The following is a 20,933-nucleotide window of genomic DNA, read 5'->3' on the forward strand; positions in this document are numbered from 1 at the left end:
GGTTCTCTGATCCTGTGCTTCAGGGATAAAAAGAACCCTCTGATAAAGCCACTAGAGAAGCCAAGAAGACAAGCAGGACTGACTCAGTGACAGGAGAGGCATCTCCTTTGGCCACATCTGTCCGGGTCCACATTGTTGGATCCCGTGTGCCTTCACCTTGGAAACTCCATTTATAGCATGTTTCATTTTTATAGTCATCTTTTGAAAACATGAACTTTAGGACATATATTCTGGATATCCAGTGAAAGATAAAACATTATATCAGTAAAGCACCATTTGTGGGGCGCCTGGGTGGCTCAGTGGGTTAAAGCCTCTGCCTTCAGCTCAGGTCATGATCCCAGGGTCCTGGGACCAAGCCCCGCATCGGGCTCTCTGCTCAGCATGGAGTCTGCTTCCTCCTCTCTCTCTGCCTGCTGCTCTGCCTACTTGTGATCTCTGTCTGTCAAATAAATAAATAAAATCTTTTTTTTTAAAAGCACCATGTGTGTGCCATTAGACAATTTTCATGCTTTTTCCTCACAATAACCCTAGTATGTAGATTTTACGCTCATTTTACAGTTGTAAAAAAAAAAAAAAAAAAAGCCCAGAGATGCTAAGTGACTTGCCTAAAGCCACACAGTAAGAAAATAGCTTAGCTGACATCTGAACCCGGGCCTCAAGGATGGCAAAGCCCATGTGGCTTACCATGCAAAATACAAAGTGTATCAAATCTCATTACTGGATCTCCAAATGACTGCATTTTTCCCTCCCATAAGCTGGTGGGCCAACCTCATCCAGGACACACAAAGACTTAGGAATCAGTAGAAAGAAAAGGAACATTTGCCCAGGGCTTGGTTGCTGGCTTGTCAAATACATGATTCATCTGGGGCTTTGCCAAGGTGGGGCTGTGTCCGTTTGTGGCTTGCTTTCTGTAGACCTGCCGCCCATAAGCTGGCATTTCCCAGCACACCTGTGTGAAGATCTGGGATGCACTGTTTTCTTGTTGGTGTCCTAGGACAGCATTTCACCTCTCTGCATTAGTCTCTGCATCTGTAAAATGGCAATAATGGTTGCAACCTCACAGATGGGTTGTGGGGACATCCGGGTTAAATGTGCTCACTTAGACACACCAAAGGCAACGGGGCCCCATGGGCATGTCCCAGAATTTGGTATCTGCTGATTGATGTTTCAGCTTCTCAAGAGCTTGCATTCATGGTTTGAAAAAGTCGCCCAGCTGCTTAGGTTCAAGTCTCTTCCTGCATCTGTCAAGTGGAGAAACCAAGCCTGCTTTAGGCTAAGTAAGGGATGGGGGGTCTCGCTCAGTCAGCACTTCCCACTGCTCACTGCATTCCAGGATGCACGATGAGGCCGAGCAGGGCCCTCGGGCCTAGTGGTCAATTCTCCTCAGTGCCAACCCGACACCAAATCAGCCTAAATGCACCACCTCCTCATTCCCACTGCCACTACCCTAGCTTCCCCCACCCTCCTTCATGAACATGGCAGTGGCCTTCTAGCTGACCTCCTGCCTTCCACTCTTTTCTCTCATGGTCACATGCTGCAGGGAACCAGTCACCTCTGTCTTAGGGAAACTACACTGGTGCTGCGAGGGGGGTACCTTAGGAAGAATGAGGAAGAGGAGACCCAGCGTGAATCCCTCATCCCTAGGGTGGCCCACAGAAGCCAGAAGAATCTTCCTTAAATACAAATCTGATCCCATTACTCTCCTGCTTTAAACACCTCAAAAAAAAGAAAAATACACTGAGCCCCCATGAACTGGTGCCCACCTCCCCTCACCTCCCAAATCTCTCCCCCTCATTAAGTGTGCCCAGCCCACCTACTTTCCTGCCTATTCCTCCAACTCCCTCAATGCCTGGACACATATTATACACTTGGCCCCTACTCCTTTGACCACCCAACCTCCGGGTCTCAGGCGAGGCTCCTTCCTCAGGAGGACATCGCTGATCAGCCTCCATCACAGTTAGGTCTCTCGAGTCCTATCCTCTCTCACATCACAGCTCTGTAATCTTTCCCTAATAGCCCTTCTTTTAGCTTGTGTCTCTGTGCATCTGTTTGTATGATGGCTTGTTTGAAGTCCCTCATCCCCACTGGACTGGCCCATGAAAGCAGTGGCTAGGCCTGGCTTTTTATGCCTGGGTATCCATAGCCTGGCACAGTGCCTGGCACATAGAAGATGCCTCACAAGTTGTGCTGGATGAGTGAGTGAGTAAGTGGGTGAATATGTACCTTCCATGGGGATAAGTAAAACCATAGCTATAATTATGGGCAGCTACTGACGGCGCCCAGGAGAGCTGCCTTCTCAGCTGGGTTTAGGAAGATGAGTACTGGCTTAACAGACAGGCAAGAGGTGACAAGGTCATTCTAGGTACAGGGAATGGCATGTGCAAGGAGGAAGAAGCATGAACCACCCTGGAAGGTGTAAGAAACTCTAAGGCAGGGTTTCTCAACCTTGACATTGTGCAGTGTGGAGGATTTGATTAGAGTGCTAGGTGGGAAGCTAGCCCATCTCTCTCCTGACGCTGGCAGCAATCCTTCCAGTAGGCAGGGCGGGAGCATTGGAGGCTAGGATGTTCTCTCTGGGGGATCACACCCAGCCCCCACCAGCTGGTCTAGGAAGACTAAGGAGGAACGTAGCCATGGATGAGAGGTGTAGAGCTGGAGGAAGCACTCTTGGAGATGGAAGGCTTCTTGTTATTGAGGGCAACACAGTGCAGAGGGAAAATTGGGGTTTCAGGTGCACTTGGGCAAGCCACTCCATTGATGTGAGCCTCAATTTCCCCACCAGTGAAATGGGTGCACAAAAATCCCCCTCATAGGACCATTGAGAAGATTAACTGAAGCAACAGATATGAATGCCTTGTGTGGTCCATTCCCAGCCCAGCGCAGGGGCTTCAGACATGCTCATTTCTCCATTTGGCCTCCAAAAGCTTCCCCCCAACCCTGAAACTCACAGACTCCATACTAAAGTGCATTTAGTGTGCAAATCCAAAGATTATTACCAGTATCACACACCAAGCACATTCTGTATTTTACATTTTCAAAAAAACCCCCGCATGATTTAATAGTGGGGTCAAATATACTTCTTGCTAATGAACATTTTGGCTTCAAACACTCACCATCTGACTGGAACCTAACCAAAGAGTGTGTCAGGACTCACATACCCTTCCCTACAGTCCTGACCTGCGTCCCAATATTATCATCCCCACTTCACAACGAGGAGGCTGAGGCTGTATAGGAAACTTGCTTCAAGTCATCAGCCAAGGTAAAATAGTAAGAGGGGGGCAGAGATGGGCGCCCTCCTAGAGAGGTAGCTTCAGAGTCTGTGTTGTTAGCTAAACATTTGGAGGACCCATTTGGCTTCTTGAGTACAATTCACTTCTAACACATCTGTTCTAATGTCAGGGGAAAACTTGTCTACTCTTGTAAATATTAGAAAATCAAAATACTAGCACAGAAAACTGCTACTACCGTTTCCCACTCAGAGAAGAGTAGAGGGAGGCCTGAGGGAGGAAAAATAAGTTACACGAGTCACACCGCGGGCTGGCAACTGAATTTGAGCTAAAGCCCAAGTCTGTGGACTCCCAGGCCAGCTGGCTTCCTTGTTCCTGCTGAAGTGGAAGTCTCTGGAACAACACTGCCTGGGTTCTGGGTTCTCTAGACATCGCCAGGATGCTTACTATATGCTTTGGGAAGTTACTTTACCATTCCATTTCTGAGTTTTGTCATCTTTAAAAATTGGATTAAAATAGCAACTTCTTTATTGAGTCCTATTAACTACTGACAGGGTGAAAGAAAAGTGTGCGTGTGTGTGTGTACACATGTGCACGCTTTGGGGGTACACACATGCATGTACATTTGTCTTAGAACAGAATCTAGTATTTAGGAAGCACTTGAAAATGGTCATTATTATTCTTTTATGGTTATTTTTGTGCCAGGCACTTGACATATGAGCCTGTATCTAACTTTGTTCTGACCATTGTGAGGTAAGGGTAATCCCCCCTTCACAAAGGAAGAAATGGAGGTGCCTGGTAGGAAGACTTGGTCACGAACATCAGAAAGAGTCTGTAATATGGCCCTGTGAGGATGTGCCCCTGTAGGGAATTGCATCTTTTGGGATGCATTGCTTTCCCTTTCCATGCGTGCAGGTACCCTGTTTGTTTGTCCTTCAGGCTTTGGGACACACTTTTTGTTCATCTGAACTAAGAACTCCATGGTTATTGTGTCTTTTCCTCTCTGAAGAAGAGAAGGGAGCCCTTGAAGACAAAAAGGTGGGATGGGAGAGTGAGGAGAGACAGAGGCTGTGGTATGAGGATGACTCGCCGTGTGTCTAGGGATGGTGAGAAGGGTGATCTCACCACAATCCCTTTTCCTTGCATCCTTTTTAGGGACATGCAGATCTTCCAGGTGGTAGCAGTTGGCAGAAGGGTGAAGAATCTTGCTGAAGCCTCACAAGACTTCAAGAAAATATCCCCTTGCTCCTTTCCAATTTCCATTATATCTGGGTTCAAATTCTAGCATTGCCACTTACTCCTTTTGTCAGCTGGAGTAACTAACCACATTTCTCTGATCCTTCACCTTTTCACCTATAAATTTGAGTGCATGATCCCTGACTCCATAGGGAAATGTGCACCTAGGGCAGCAGTTCTCAACTTTGGCTGCACACATGAGTCACCTGGGGGAATTTAATTAATACTTATGCCTGGGCCTCGCCCCCAGAGCTTCTGATATAATTGTTCTGGGGTGCAGCCTAGATATCAAGATTTTCAAAGCCTCCCCCAGGTGATTTCTAATATGCAGCCCCAAACTGAGAGCCTCTGCTATCCATGTAGCAGATACCTAATTAATACTATTCTTTCACATTTCTTTAGTGTTAAGTGCCTGTTCACATTTTATTTTTAAAAGCCTTATCAGTCTCACAGGATGGCTCAAGGATTCTTTATTTCTGCCACCCCCATGCATATTCTCATATTGACAGCCTCTGCACTTTCAAAACAGATGACTCAACCCCCAGCCAATCAGCCAGGCCCTTTATCTAGCTTTGGCTCCTCTTCTGTTCATTGGGTAGATCCAATTGGTTAAGACACACAATGCCCTCCTGGAGATGCCAATGGGAAAATCAAACAGATGGAATGATCCATTGTTTGCTCTTCAGCCAGGGAACTCCATCATTTACCTCCAAATCTATCTCTTACAGTGTGCAAAAGCTCACATATAAAACCCCAAGTTCTCTCAACTGGATCTTAAACAATAATGTTTCTCCCAGCTCTGCCCATGGGATAACTTTTGTATCAGTGCCCACCTTTGTATAAGTGCCCACCTCCATTCTTCATGGACTACTCCCATGTCAGGAGATGTGCCATCAGCCACTCATTCATTGCCAGCCACGCCTCCCCAAAGACGCTCTACACTAGTCATGCTATTTCTCAAAAGCTCTCCATGCTTTAATATGTCTTAAATGTCTTTTCCTCCTATGGTCTATCTGGAAGGTTTTTACTCACCTTTACAAGCCAAATTCAAATGTTCTCTTCTGCAGTTTACCTAACCTGTCCTTCTAGTCCCCGCCCACCCCTAGAGAATTTAAATGTTTCCACCCCTGTGCTCTCATAACCTGTGAAATTCTCAGGTATAGCATTTACCCTGATGCATTATATTAAGCATTGCACTAGATAGGGATTTTGTAATTTGCCTTTTCATAACCAACTTGTAGCACAGGGATAGGGCCTTAGCAGGTGCAGACTAAATGCTTATTGGACTGTATCCAATTCTCTGTCCTCAAATCTATACCAGTGAATTTTTGAAACACTTCCCCCCCAATAATCAAGACAATTTTCTCTGTCACCATCCACAAGCTTGTTAATATTCATATGCTACGATAAAACTTCAAAAAAGAAAGATTAATTTTCTTGCCCACGTATGTATATGTGAACAAAAAAATGAGTAAACACTTACCACAAACCTGAAATAACACAAGAGATGTTATGTCTCTGGAAGGAATGACTACATTTTACAAGAAAGGGGACATATTTGGCTGAGGGAATGAAAGGGTTTGGAGAGGTGGAATTTTTTTGCTGCTTTATTTCCTGAGATGGGGGGAGCATGAGGGACTGATGGGGAGAAGAGCAACTGCTTTACCTTTTCCGGAGCAGGCAGCTGTAAGTGGTTAACCTCCAAGGGAGTGATGAGAGGGACGGTCTGGAAGCCATCCTCAACCGAAGGCGGCTTGGTTCCCTTCTCACTGGGGTTACTGTTCAGCTTCACCATCCTTACGCCTTTCTTCCCAGACCTAAGGCAAACAGTGGGGTTCTAGTTATAGTGGGAGGTGAAGCAGGGAAAGAGAGGGCTGGCTGACGACAGAGAAAACAGCAGTGTCCTAAACAGTTCCGCTCGGCTTTCGTGTAGAGATCAGTCTTCTATCTATCTTCTGCTAGATTTCATGACATGATTCTCATTATCCAGCAAAACTTCTCTAATCATCAAAATATCCCACCTGCCCATGGGGTTCAACAGCCCCCAAATTCAGGAAAAGTCAAGGAAATCCCAGACTTACACAAACAATATACAAGCTTTAAAAAAAAAAAATCCAAAACACTAGAACTAATACAGTCATATAATCTCAGTGAAAAGCTTATTCTTACTGCAAAATTAAATCCTATTATTCTGGGTCACCCTGCAGTATGATAAATTTCACCTTACCACCACACCTTACCACTTTGCTTTTATATTATGTTGGCTTTTCTTCAGCAATCTCCCTACACCACAATAAATACATTCAATGTCTCCATGTGTACTGTACCATTTCACATGATACATAGGTTGTACAGGAGATACAATTTCCTAAAACAAAAAAAGGCTGGCTTGAACATGCTCCTGTTATTCAGCCATGGAATGCCTCCATTTCCTCAATAGCAAAGGGCCATTTTTTTTTTTTTTTTTTTGCTTCCATGGAAAGTTAGCAACCCCCGTATTGCAAGATTGCCAACTAAATAAACAAATCACATTTATTTCTCTCAAGCTTCCTTGGAAGTCAAACGGTGCTCCCACCCCGCCCCTAGAAAACCAGACCACTGAATTTCTCTTGCCAATCTTGCTGGTGGAACATTATTAGACAAAATAGGATTGTTGTGGAGATGAAAGGGATGGTAAAGGGTCGGAGGATATTGAGGAGTGGTTATAACAAAAACAAATGCCTACTTACTGTGATGCACTCTTGGGGGGTCAGAGCAGATTCAAGCCAATTTGAAGAGGAGGAGGACGGCCAGGAGTCCTCCCTCCTCAGCCCGAGCTTGTGGTGCTGAAAGGACAGCGCCTTGCCTGTGTCTGGATTGGGAGTTTCTGAGAGCGAGGCGCGAGCGAGAGGGGAAGAGCTCCTGGCAGCTGCCTGCCTGCTCCCTCGCTCGCGCCCCCTCCCACCGGGGAACGGGCTCCCACACCATCTGTCATCTGGCACCACCTGCTGTTTCTCATGCATGGCCACAACCAGGGCATGGGACAAAATTGGTTTCAAGAAAGTGGGAGGGATTCTGGACATCATAATAATAATAACCATATAATAAGCAACCCTTGAGCCTTTAGAAAAACAGAACAAGGAGACCTATTCATTAGAAGGGATCACTTTTAAAAATCTTCCAGAGCAATATTATGAAACCCAAAATAGTTCAGGACCTGCACTGTGCTCTGACCTGTAGTAAGGAGTGAAGGGAAACTTACATTTATTATTTCCCATGCAGTGGGCACTTTTCCAGGATCTTTCAGACTATTTCCCTCATTTGCAAAATGTGATGGGGTTAGTGTGAGGTGGGAAGGTGATAACAACAGGAAAGCAGCTCAGAGCCGGGCACATGGCAAGCACTGCTTGTGAGAAGCTACTATTCTCACAGTGCTACTGTAAGTAATCACACAGGTCAGCTAAGGTCGCACAGCTGGTAGAGCACGAGGAGCTGGAACTTGAGCCCTGATCCAAGGCCACTGATGTTTGCATGTGATCCACAACTTCGTATAGCTTCCAGGTTGTGTCTGGAATCAGGGAAGTCGAAGTCCTAGTATTAGTTCTATGAAGTTCTGGCTGCGGAGATCTTGGACATTTTGTATTCCCTCTGCAAGCCTCCATTCCTTTATCTATGTTGTGGGAATAATAATACCTCCTTTGCAGGGTGATTGTGAGTAAGATGAGATGTGCTCAAGGAAACCTCTTCTAGCTCAGGGACAAGGTTCTGAATGGCTGAATTACTTCATCTCTGGCGATTGCTCTTACACTCTTAGAATCCTCTGAGATTAAGACTATTATCACGGATTTCTCCTCGCTGTGGTTCAGATCACGGTTGGTCACTTACCCCAGCTGCAGTGGTGTTTATGATGCACGTCATGAGGTCCAGTGGTCTTGGCATTAGTAATAGCATCCCCTTTCACTTTCAAAAATATCCTGCTTCCCATGATAAATGGTTTGGTCACTTTAATTAGTGCTCACATGATAAGCATACACTCTACTACCTACAAGGCCAAGAGAAAACATGCATGTCATCTGTATTGTTCAGTAATGAAATGGATATGTGTGTGCATCTATGCATGTGTGTGTGCAAAGAGAGACGTTTCTAAGACAGGAAGGTCTGTAGCATATCAGAGCTGCACAGGGTACTATTAAAAGAAGTATGCATATATATGAGAGGAAGTCACTCTAATATTGGTTTCTCACTTTCTCCTTTCCAAAGACCAGGATGATTTTCAGGTGCAAGCATCCTGTGGGGACAACACAATGTAGATATCCACATGGAGTCACTTGTGAACATTTGTGTCTGATCTGATTATTGCTGTCTCCAAAGGGGAAAAAATAAAAGCCCCTTTAACACAGCTTATGATTGTTTCACAAGCAGGAATCACACCTTTAATAACTCCAAGCCAGAGGTCCTAACAATTTAGTAAAAGGTCCAAGAGAAGCGCCTGTGTCATGGCAATGTGAAATCCAGGCTTCCTGGTATGTGATGCCAGGAGAGAGGCTGCAGGAAGAAACAGGGGGCCAGAGTGATGTGGGAAAGCCCCTTATGGGAGAATGATACTGAGAGGTGCTTAATACAATAGACTCTCATTCTCCTGTTGAGTTCTTGGAGATATGCTTGACAGTTGAAAACAAAATAGGACATTTTTAGGAGGTTTTCCATGTGTGTAGATGTGATATATAGGATAACGACAACACGAAGAGGAGAGGATAAAGGGACCACTACAGTGGTAACATTTCTGTACTCTAAGTGGTAAAGCATTGATTCTCACTAAACAGTGAAAAGTTAGCTATGTCTATTTTAATCCCCAGAATAACAAAAATATACAAAGAAAAGGTCAAAACTGCAACAAAGAAATATAAATGGAATACTAAGAAAAAATCAAATAACCCAAAAAAGGTAGGGGAAAAAAAAAACGAGAACAACAAAAACAAAGAAAACAAGCAGAAAACATAATGAAATCATAAGCTCAAAGCCAACCATAGCATTATCATCCCAAGTTCATAGTTTATATTAGAGCTCACTCTTGTTGTACTTCTATGAATTTGGACAAATGTATAATGACATGTATCCACCATTAGGCTATCATACAGAATAGTCTCACTGCCCTAAAAATCTTGTGTGCACCACCTCTTTATCCCTCCCTCTCTTCCCTAATCCTTAACAACTACTGGTCTTTTTACGGTCTCCATAGTTCTGCCTTTCCAGAATGTCACATAGTTGGAATTATATAGTAAATTGCCTTTCAGATTGCCTTTTACATAGTAAAATGCACTTACAGGTCCTCCATCTCTTTTCATGGTCTGCTAGATCATCCTTTTATTTTTTTAGCACTGAGAAGTTTCCATTGTCTGGGTGTACCACAGTTTATCCACTCACCTACTAAAGGACATTGTGGTTACCTCCACATTTTGGCAATTATGAATGTAGATGCTGTAAACATCTGTGTGCAGATTTTTGTGGGCATCAGTTTTTTTCTCCTTTAGGTAAAAACCAAGGAGTGTAATTCCTGGATCATATGATAAGAGTATGTTTAGTTTTGTAGGACACTGCCAGACCATCTTCCAAAGTGTCTGTACCATTGTGCATTCCCAAGAGCAATAAGAATTCTGGTTATTCCATATCCTTGCCAACATTTGGTGATTTCAAGACTCTTGAATTTGGCCATTTTAATAGGTATGGAGTAGCTTCCCATTGTTGTTTAATTTACATCTCCATGCTGATATATGATGTGGAATATCTCATGTGCTTATTTGCCATCTATCTATCCTCTTTAGTTAAGTGTCTATTAAGATCTTGGCTCACTTTTAAATTAGATTATTTTCTTATTGTTGAGTTTTAAGATTCTTGTGTATTTTGAATAACAGTCCCTCATCAAACATGCTTTTTGCAAATATTTTCTCCCAGTCTGTGACTAATCTTTTCATCCTCTTGACAATATCTTCTGCAGAGCGGAATTTTTTAATGTTGATTAAATTCAACTTATCAATTATTTCTTCCCTAGTTCATGCCTTTGATGTTGTACCTAAAACACCACCACCAAATCCAAAGTTATCTGGATTTTCTCCTATGCTATCTTCCAGGGATTTTATAGTTTTACATTTTACATTTAAGTCTGTGATCCATGTTGAGTTAATCTATGTGAAATGTGTAAGTTCTGCTCCTAATTTTTTAACAACTGGACATCCAATTGTTCCAGCACCATCTGAGAAAGGACTGTATTTTGTCCATTGTATTGCCTTTGCTCTTTATCAGAGATTGGTTGACTATACATTTTTAGATTTATTTCTAGGCTCTCTATTTTGTTCTATTGGTCTATTTGTCCATTCTTTCTCCAGTAACACACTATCTTGACTACTAAAGAGTTATAGTAGGTCTTGAAGCTAGATAGTGTCAATCTTCCAACTTTGTCCTTCTTTTCCAATATCATTGGCTCTTCTGGATCTTTTCCCTCTCTGTATAAACTTAAGTGTTAGTTTTTTGATATCCATAAAATAACTCGCTAGTTTTTACTGAGATTGCATTGATCCTATAGATCAATAGAAAATCTGGCATCTTGGGAAAAACTGGCACATTTATAATATTGAGTCTTCCTATCCATGAACATGAAATATCTCTCCATTTATCCAGATCTTCTTCAATTTCGTTTATAACATTTTTGTTTTCCTCATATATTTGATGTATTTTTTTAGCTTATACCTTTGCATTTCGTTTTTTGGTTATACTGTAAATGGTATTGTGTTTTTAATTTCAAATTCTACTTGTTAATTGCTAGTGTGTAGGAAAGAAATTGACTTTGCATATTCACCTTGTATCCTGTAACTTTGCTACAACTGTTTAGTAGTTCCAGGACTTTGGTTGTTGATTCTTTCAGATTTTCTATAGAGACTATCATGTCATCTATGAACAAAGACAGTTTTATTCCTTCCTTCCCAATCTGTATACTTTTTATTTCCTTTTCATGCTTTTACTGCATTTTATAGGACTTCCAGTATGATGCTGAAACATAGTAATAAGATATCTTTGCCTTATTCTTGATCTTAGTGAGCAAATTTCAGTTTGTTGCCATTAATTATGATGTTAGCTTTAGGGGTTTTTTGGACAGTGTTCTTTATCAAGTTAAGAAGTTGCTCTTTTACTGGAAGTTGTTATAAATGGGTGTCAGATGCTTTTTCTGCACCTATTGAAATGAACATGCAATTTTTCTTCTTTAGCCTATTGATGTGATGGGTTACATTAAGTGATTTCCAAATGTTGAACCAGTCTTGCATACCTGGGCTAAATGGTTGTGTATCTAATTGGTTGTGTATATAATTATTTTTTATACAAAATTGGATTCAATTTGCTAATATTTTGTTGAGGATTTTTACATCTATATTCATGAAAGATATTAGTCTATAGTTTTCTTCTTTTATAATCTCTTTGCCTGATTTTTGTATTAGGGTAATTCTGGACTTACAGAATCAGTTAGGACATATACCCTCTGCTCCAATATTCTGAAAAATATAGATAATTGGTATGATTTCTTCCTTTAATGTTTGGCAGAAATAACCAGTGAATCCATCTGGGCCTTGTGCTTCCTGTTTTGAGAGGTTATTAGTTATCAATTCCATTTCTTTAAGAGATATAGATTTATTTAAAAAAAAAGAGATATAGATTTATTCAGATTGTCTATTTCCTCTTCTGTGAATTTTGGCCACAGTGTGTCTTTCATGGAATAGGTCCATTCTATCTACATTGTTAAATGTGTAGGCATAAAACTGTCCATAGTACTCCTTTATTAATCTTTTACTGTATATGGAATTGTAGTGATGTCTCCTCTTTAATTCTGATATTAGTAATTTGTGTCCTTTCTCTTCTTTTCAGTTAGCCTGGTCAGACGCTTCTTTATTTTATTACTCTCTTTAAGAACCAGCTTCTGGTTTTATTGATTTTCCTTATGGATTTCCTTTCATTTTATCTCTTCAGGTATGTACTGGCCCTGTTTGTTTGTTTGTTTTCTCTTCTTATTTTCTGGGATGCTAATTACATGTGTGTGAGACCTTTTCCCAACATCCCTTACGGCCTTTTCTGTATTGTCCATCTGTCTTTCCTTTTCCTCTTCATGCTTTAATCCAGATATTTTCTATTTGAACTATCTTTCAATTCCCTAATCTGCTAATCGAATTTCTGTGTTTTTTTTAAACTTGTACAATTTACTGGTAAATTATCTATTGACTTAGTTAATTTTAGTTATTTAGAGATCATCTTTATAGTTCTTCTTATAGATTTTATGTCTTGGTGATATTTGCATTTTTCACCTGCTTTCTTAATGATACTATTTGCAAATATTTTAAAGTCCATATTTAATAATTCTAGTATCCAGAGCACATATGGATCTGGGTCTATTACCTTTTTCTTCTCACTTGGTTGACTCTGACATACCTGTTAATTTTTTATTGATTATTTTGTACTGTGTATGAAAAAAATTATAGAGGCTCTAGATTCTATTATCTTCCTAAAAATAAATTTAATTTTATTCAGACAGGTAGTTAAATAGGGGGAAATTCACTTTTGTCCAATTAGGGATTGAGGTAATTAGAGGCCAGATTTCAGTTCTTATAAGATCTGGTGTATTTTTGGTTTGAACTGTCCCTTGGTGGGGCAGGGGGCTCTCAAATAAAAACCTAGGGTATCAGTCAGGACCCTTCCACCATGGCAGACACTGAAACACCAATTGTTGTTTCTCTGGGATACCATGAGGCTTCAAAGCTTCAATTTAAGTTCTTTAGGCTCTTCATATCCATTTTCTATTGGGGCCATCACCTTCAAGTACAGATTAAAAATCAGAAAACATCTGGAGGGGAAATGTGGTAGAAAAGGTTGGGCTCAGGTGCCTGGGTGGCTCAGTGGGTTAAAGCCTCTGCCTTCGGCTCAGGTCATGATCCTGGGGTCCTGGGATTGAGCCCTGCACCGGGCTCTCTGCTCAGCAAGGAGCCTGCTTCCCTCTCTCTCTCCCTACTTGTGATCTCTCTCTGTCAAATAAATAAATAAAATCTTTAAAAAAAATAAAAAATAAATAAAAGGTTGGGCTCTCTTCCTAGCAGTTCCCTTTTACCTAGGATTTTGTCCCTTCCAGTTCTGAGTATTTTGGTAGCAAAGAACTCCAAAGTTTGTCTCCCCAACTCCAACAGACCAATGAAAGCTCTAGGCCATTGCTTTCTGCTAAGCTTCTAAACATGTCATTAAGAATTGGCAGTGTGAAGGGAAAAAACAGTGAGAATTTGGCATTTGCCCCAATCCATTACTAATTTCTCTCTAGAACCTTAGCTCTCCAAGTCCTTGCTTCACTGGTCCCTCCCCTCAAACAGCAGTTTTGTTAGTTTTATTTTTAATTAACAAAATTTATTTTTTAAAGCAGTTTCAGGTTTACAGAAAAATTGAGTGGAAAGTGCAGAGTTCCCATATACCCTCGCCACCACCCATCCTGTGCAAATACACAAACAGTTTCTTCTACTATTAATACTTGACATTAGTGTTAAACATTTGTTACAATTTATAAGCCACTAATGATACATTATTATTAACTAAAATCCATAGTTTACATTAGAGTATACTTTGTATTTACATCTGTGAGTTTTGGCAAATGTATAATGTATCCACCATTATGTGTATAGAATACATTCATCATTACAGTATCATAGAGAAGAGTTTCACAGTCCTAAAAATCCCTTGGGATCTACCTATTTGTGCCTCCCTTCTTCCCCCCAAACCCTGGCAACCACTGATTATAAATTTGCCTTTTTCAGAATGTCATATAGTTGGAATCATACATTATGTTGCCTTTTCAGATAGGCTCCTTTCACTTAGCAGTATGCATTTGAGTGTCCTCCATGTCTTCTCATGACTCATAATAGCACATTAGTTTTTACCACTAAATAGTATTCCATTGTTTGGATAAACCACAATTTATTTATCCATTCATCCAGTGAAAGACATCTTGATTGCTTTCAAGTTTTAGCAATTATGAATAAGGCCACTTTAAACATGTGTGTGCAGGTTTTTATGTAAACATGTTTTCAACTCATTTGGGTAAATACCAAGGAAAGGAAATGCTAGATCATATGAAAAGAGTATGGTCAGGGCACCTCGTGGCTCAGTGGGTTGAGCCTCTGCCTTCGGCTCGGGTCATGATCTCAGGGTCCTGGGATCGAGCCCCGCATCAGGCTCTCTGCTCGGCGGGGAGCCTGCTTCCTCCGATCTCTCTGCCTGCCTCTCTGTCTGCTTGTGATTTCTCTCTCTGTCAAATAAATAAATAAAATCTTTAAAAAAAAAAAAAGAGTATGGTCAGCTTTTTAAAAAACTGCCAAGTTCTTCCAAAGTATTTGTATTATTTTGCAACTCTAGTAGCAATGAATGAGAATTCCTGTTGCTCCAGAACTTCACTAGCATTTTCTGTTGTCAGTGTTTTGGATTTTAACCAGCTCAAAACTGTATAGTAGTATCTTATTCTTTCAAACAGCTGTGTTCTATTTTAGCCAAAATTTTAATTGTTCTCAGTTTAGAAGTATTGCTAAAGCAAGCTTCTCCAACATATGAAACAAGAATTTGAGACTTGCCCTCTCAGATCCTAGGGTCAAAATTCTCAGAGAAGAGCACTGATGGGCCCTAGTAGACTCCAGTGCCCACTTCTTTCCAGCAGTGAAAAAGATGACAACTTCAATTCAAACCATGTGGTCAAATTGGACTAAAGCACTTCCTGGAAGAAAGGAAGGGAGCATTTCCAAAAAGTGAGAAAGAATGTTGATCACTCAAAACAACAGCTATCTAAATACTATAATAACATGCTGAAGAGGTTTTTTTTTTTTTAAGGTTTTTTATTTATTTGATAGAGATCACAAGGCTGGCGGGGTGGGGGGGGGAAGCAGGCTCCCCGCTGAGCAGAGAGCCAGATGCAGGGCTCGATCCTAGGACCCTGGGATCATGACCTGAGCCAAAGGCAGAGGCTTTAACCCACTGACCCTCACATGCTGAAGAGTTTAAACTTTATCAGCTTCACCCTTAACCTACTAATATACCCTTAAGACAGTGTATTGGAATTGTCCTGAATGAAACAAAGAAATAATTATTCTTTTGAACATTATCTGACAATTCTAGATGGCCTGCACCATTAGTTATTTATAAAAATATTTTTAAAACACCCATGTTTTTAGCATAATGTCATATGCATTTTTTCACTTGTAAATGTTTTAATTGGTATTTATTGTTCTATGAGTTTGTAACCATTTTCCTTAATTGTGTATATACTATGGAAATTAAGGACAGTCTTTAGAGCCAAACTGTCTGGGGTCAACATTTTTGGTCTCGGTTAAGTTACTTACTTTTCTATGTCTCAGTTTCCCCATTTTAAGTCAGGATACTACTAATACTTGCTGCATAAGGTCATTATAAGAAGTTAATATATTAAAGGTGCTTAGAACAACACCTGTAAGTCCAAAATAATATTTACTCATGTTTTCCAATTATTAGATACACATTTTTTGGACCCTATGTTAATCAGTTCTGTTTTTATTTTCCTAATTTACACTTTTAAAATGTTTTCCTTTTCCTGATTTCCTTAAATATATCTCATTTTTGTCTTTTGAACTTCCTGGAACAAATATCTAGTTTATTGATTTGCTTTCCTCCTGTTTGAAAATGAGAAATCAACATTATTATTTTAATTTACCTCTGATTACCGCAGCTCTTTCATTATTAATCTTCAAATATCTTATAACTGAAGATTTGTTTCACTGACTGGAGTCATTCAGTAAAATAGTTTTATTTTAATTTCTACACGCTTTTCATCATTACTAATTTGTATCTTTTGAGACCAGTTTCTAGTTTTATTTCGTGTAGTCTAGGAGTACTTTCTGTACATTTTCTATTTTGCAGAATGTATTAAATTTGCTTTGTGGCCTAGCATATGATTTATTTCTGTTAAATTTTCATAAGGAAGTGATTTTCTATTCAAATACATATGATTCTTATACATAACTATTAAGTCAAATCTGTTATATAAGGTACTTAAATCTTCTGTACCCTAACTGATTTTTCGATCTGATTTCTTGATCTGATAAGAAATGAAAGGCAGGGTACTTGGGTGGCTTAGTTAGTAGGCATCTGACTCTTGGTTTCAGCTCACGTCATGATCTCAGGGTCATGGGATCAAGCCCTGTATGGGTCTCTACACTCAGCAGGAAGTCTGCTTTAGATTTCTCTCCCTTTCCCCTTTCCCCTCATTCACTCTCTCTCTAAAATAAATAAATCTTAAAAAAAAAATGAAAGGTGTTACTATTTTCTATTGCCGTTGTGATGTTTCTCCTTGCATTAAAGCTATGTTATTTGACATATAGCTTCACAATGTCACATCTTCTTGTGAATTTTGCTTTTATGGATATGAAATGAGCTTTGAGTCCTTTTTAGTGCTTTGTGATTTGAATTCCTCCATCTAAAATACAAATGCAAACTCTTCTTTCTATGATTGTATTTGCTCTTTCCAGCCTTTTATAATTAGACTTTATTTTTTACATAGGTCATTATAAGTAACCTTTTTAATGTGGGAATTTAAGTCCTTAAAATTAACTCTTATGATGATATGTATGGTCTTATACTTGTTATAATGTTTATTGTTCTTTGTGATTTCCTTCATTGTTTTTTACATAAATTTTCCTCCAATAATTTGAAAGGCACGTACAGTGTTTTAAAATTATGTCTTCAGTTATTTTTAATATGTCCAAAACATATTTGAATCAGCTTTCATCTCCCAGCTTCAAGAATAAAACAAAATCTTTCAAATATCCTTCCATGTAAAATGAGATAATTAGCACATTTTTTTCACATCACATCACATCACATTTTTTTCTCCTCCTCCTGCCTCTTACTTCTCTCATATTTATCAGATATTAAACACAAGTCTTTACTTTCACTGATGCACATTTTCCCATTTTACTTCCATTTCCTGAAACACTCTTGTCAGGATTCATAGTGGGAGAAAAGTTAGAATACAGTGTGAATCTTTTCCCAAAGGGCTCAATAATACTTTATCTGAAAATAATTACTTTACATACATACGTTTCAAAGGATATGTGATGTTTCTGTGATAGGTTTTCATTACATCCTAGCATTTAATGTTTTGTTTTGTTTCCATGTATAAGATATACCTCCAATGAAAGAGATGATGAAAGTACTTTAAATGTCTCATTATAAATCTTCTTGTCAGTTTAAGAACGTTATTCAAAATTTAATGGTGTGATAGGAATATAAGCTTTTTAGAAATCTGTTCTAAGAATCTCCCAGAGGCCAGCATAAAAGGAAGCTATGCTCATATTATTGCTAGGAGCTCTATATTTAAATTTCAAACAACAGCAGTCCGAACGCTATGAAAAGCATGAGATTCTCTTTCTTCTTTAAAAGGGAAGAGGGCATTGCCTACTTTTGATGTGAAGGAAAAACGGACAATAGAGAGGCCAAAAGGCAAACGATAGAAAGGCCAGTCCACATCTCTCCTCAGATTGGCTAGAAACAGATGAAGAAGACTTTCTTTAAAATGAAGGCAAGCCCTGGGGGTGAAAATTGACATCAGCTTAATTCAAGCAGGATGACTTATGAAGAATCCTTCCAATTAAGGCTGGGGATCCACTTAGAAATAAGTCGATAAGAACAAAGCCTTTTTTTTTTTTTTTTTTAAGTTTTAAATTGTGCCTAGAAGCATATGTCTTTAAAATGCATTCCAGGGGACTTTTTCCTGTTAAATGATCCATTCATCTGTCTTTTCCAACAAAAGTTTTCCCAGTCTTTTTTTTGTAAAATGAGTCACAATTGAGTGGATTCTGAGAGCTTTGAATGCAGGAAACTTATTAAGGAATGCTCAGGATGAAGAAAGGGAGGGAAGCAGGATTGACCAGAGGGAGAACTTGAACTGTGATACAATCTCAACAAAGCCCTCAGACAATCTCACAAATACCTGTGAAGCTGGGATGAACTTTCTTAGTTGTCTTGAATTCAACTGCAGGTGGACACCCTTCTTCAAGAGAGAAAGACCTTGGGCAAGGCGGCTCTCTTCAGCCAAGGGCAATTCCTGGAGAGGGCTAATAGCTAAGGCTGTCACCCAACACCCAAGGGGCAAAAGACTTTCAGTCCTGTAGGGGCACATAACTGGACAGCGCAGCACCCACCACAGGCTCTATCCTAGGCTGTCCTCATGCTCCCTCTCTTGACAGTCACACCTGTGACTTTAAATACTGTTCCTATACTGGTAACTCATAAATTTATGTCCCAAGCACAGAGATTTGTTTTGGACTCCAGACCCATATATATAACTGTTTCCTGGACATATCCATTCCAGTGGTTCAAGGGCACTTGAATCTGAGCATGTCCAAAACTGAACTCCTGATCTCTCACCTCAAATAGTCACCTTCTCTGGCTTTGCCTCTTGGTGAATTGTGCCATTATCCACCCATTATCCAACGAGAAAACTGACAGGAATTCTTGACATCTTACTCCTTGCTCCTATATCTAATCATGTCCTGATTATTCTCCCTCCCACATATCTCTCACATCAGCCCACCCCTCTCTCTCCATGACTCCTGAGTCCACTGTGTCACCCCATCTAACAATTCTCCTCACAACTGTGTTTTCTTCCCCACCAAGGTATTCTTTATATGGTAGTCCAAGCAATTTCTGTAAGACAGAAAGTCTAGTAATGTTATTTCCTTGCTTACAATTCCTTAGAAGGTTTTCCTCTTCTTCTTCTCCTTCTTCTTCACCCCTTTTTTTTTTTTTTTTAAAGATCTTATTTATTTATTTGACAGAGAGATCACAAGCAGGCAGAGAGGCAGGCAGAGAGAGAGGAGGAAGCAGGCTCCCCAAGAGAGCAGAGAGCCCGATGCGGGGCTCAATCCCAGGACCCTGAGATCATGACCTGAGCCGAAGGCAGCGGCTTAACCCACTGAGCCACCCAGGCGCCCCACCCCCCCTTCTTTTTAAAGATAAAGACCAAAATCCCAAACTTAGTCTGAAAGGCTCTTTATAGTTTGTCCCCTGCCTATTCCACAAACTTCACCTCCTGCCACCCTTCCCCTTAGAGCTATGCTCCAGCTTCCCCAACCTCTCAAACACACTCCTTCCCAAGCCAGCGACTTTTCACATGTTTCCTTTGTGACTCCCTCTTCAGGGAGTGTTCTTTCCTAGTCCTATAATAATTTCTTATTATTCTTCAGAGTCACTTCAATATTACCTTCTCAGAGAAGTCTCCCCGAGACCCCAGACTATATTTTACACCCCCTTGTACTCCCTGAAAAATAGGACTCTGTTTTCCTATGTTGAAATACCTATCAGTCTTAAAAATTATATGATTATTTGTGTAATCATGGTTTAATGAGAATAGGGATTTAGTTCTCCCAACCTAAACATCAGCAACAAGGAGGTAGATGGGTAAATTTTAGTTCACATCATATGATGAAATCTTATGCAGTCATTAAAATAATGTCATAGAATTTTAGGTAACATGGGAAGTGTTTATTATGTTGAATAAAAAGAAGAATCAAAATTGAAGAGACATTATGATTTTGACTATGTGAAAATATAAAGACTGAATACCAACTAGAAAGAGAAACAACTAGGGCATCAGTTAAGTATCTGACTCTCTTGATTTCACCTCAGGTCATGATCTCAGGGTTGTGAGATCAAAGCCCCATGTGGAATTCTGTGCTGGGCACAGAGCCTACTTAAGATTCTCTTTCAGGACACCTGGGTAGCTCAGTTGGTTAAGCATCTGACTTCAGCTTGGGTTGTGATCTCACGGTCCTGAGATCAAGCCCTGCATCAGAGTCCCCAGTGGGCAGTGTGTCTGCTTGTCCCTCTCCTGTTGCCCCTCCCCCTGCTTGTGCTCGCTCTCTCTCTGAAATAAATAAAATCTTTAAAAAAAAAATTGTCTCTCTCCCTCTTCTTTTGCCCCTCTCTCCTCTTTCTCTAAAACTAAAAATAAAAAAAGAAAGAATAATTGCAAAATGTGACAGAGGTGCTAATATTTCTACAATGGCAATCATATTACAATATATGAATGTATCCAATTAACATGTTGTATACCTTAATTTTACACAATGTTATATGTCAACTTATATTTCAATAAAAAAGATTGAAAGACATAAAAATGTTTATAGGGTTTTTCTGCAGGATTTTTGGCTGATTTTCATTCTCTTCCTAACTCTCCCTTCTTTGTTCATTTCCCCCAAAACATTACTTATTTTTAAATCAATAAGGAAAAATGAATACTCTTCTGCTAGAGAAAAAAATCTACTGAGTTCTAAAAAAACAAGCTTTAAAAAAAACAGTAATTTATAAGAGATAAGTAAACTAACATGGTGAAATCAAATAGTTGAGTATAAGTTCACTGGATGTTATGAACACCTTTGGAAAATTCTTTTT

At 39.9% G+C, this 20,933-nt stretch overlaps 1 protein-coding gene across 1 annotated transcript in view; it reads right to left on the bottom strand.

The window, feature by feature from the left end:
• The window catches only part of LOC111141261 (neuronal vesicle trafficking associated 2), a 51,483-nt gene extending 44,152 nt beyond the window's left edge, over nucleotides 1-7,331 (bottom strand). Inside the window, exons 1-2 of the mRNA XM_022493709.1 lie at nucleotides 7,193-7,331; nucleotides 6,130-6,280 (exon numbers count right to left, since the gene is read on the bottom strand). Of these exons, the coding sequence (XP_022349417.1) occupies nucleotides 6,130-6,258 (129 nt within the window). The 5' untranslated portion in view covers nucleotides 6,259-6,280; nucleotides 7,193-7,331. The remainder of the gene's footprint in view (nucleotides 1-6,129; nucleotides 6,281-7,192) is intronic.
• Nucleotides 7,332-20,933: the final 13,602 nt, after the last annotated feature.

Source organism: Enhydra lutris, unplaced genomic scaffold (genome assembly GCF_002288905.1).
Source record: "Enhydra lutris kenyoni isolate GAN:26980312 unplaced genomic scaffold, ASM228890v2 scaffoldscaffold5, whole genome shotgun sequence".
NCBI lineage: Eukaryota > Metazoa > Chordata > Mammalia > Carnivora > Mustelidae > Enhydra > Enhydra lutris.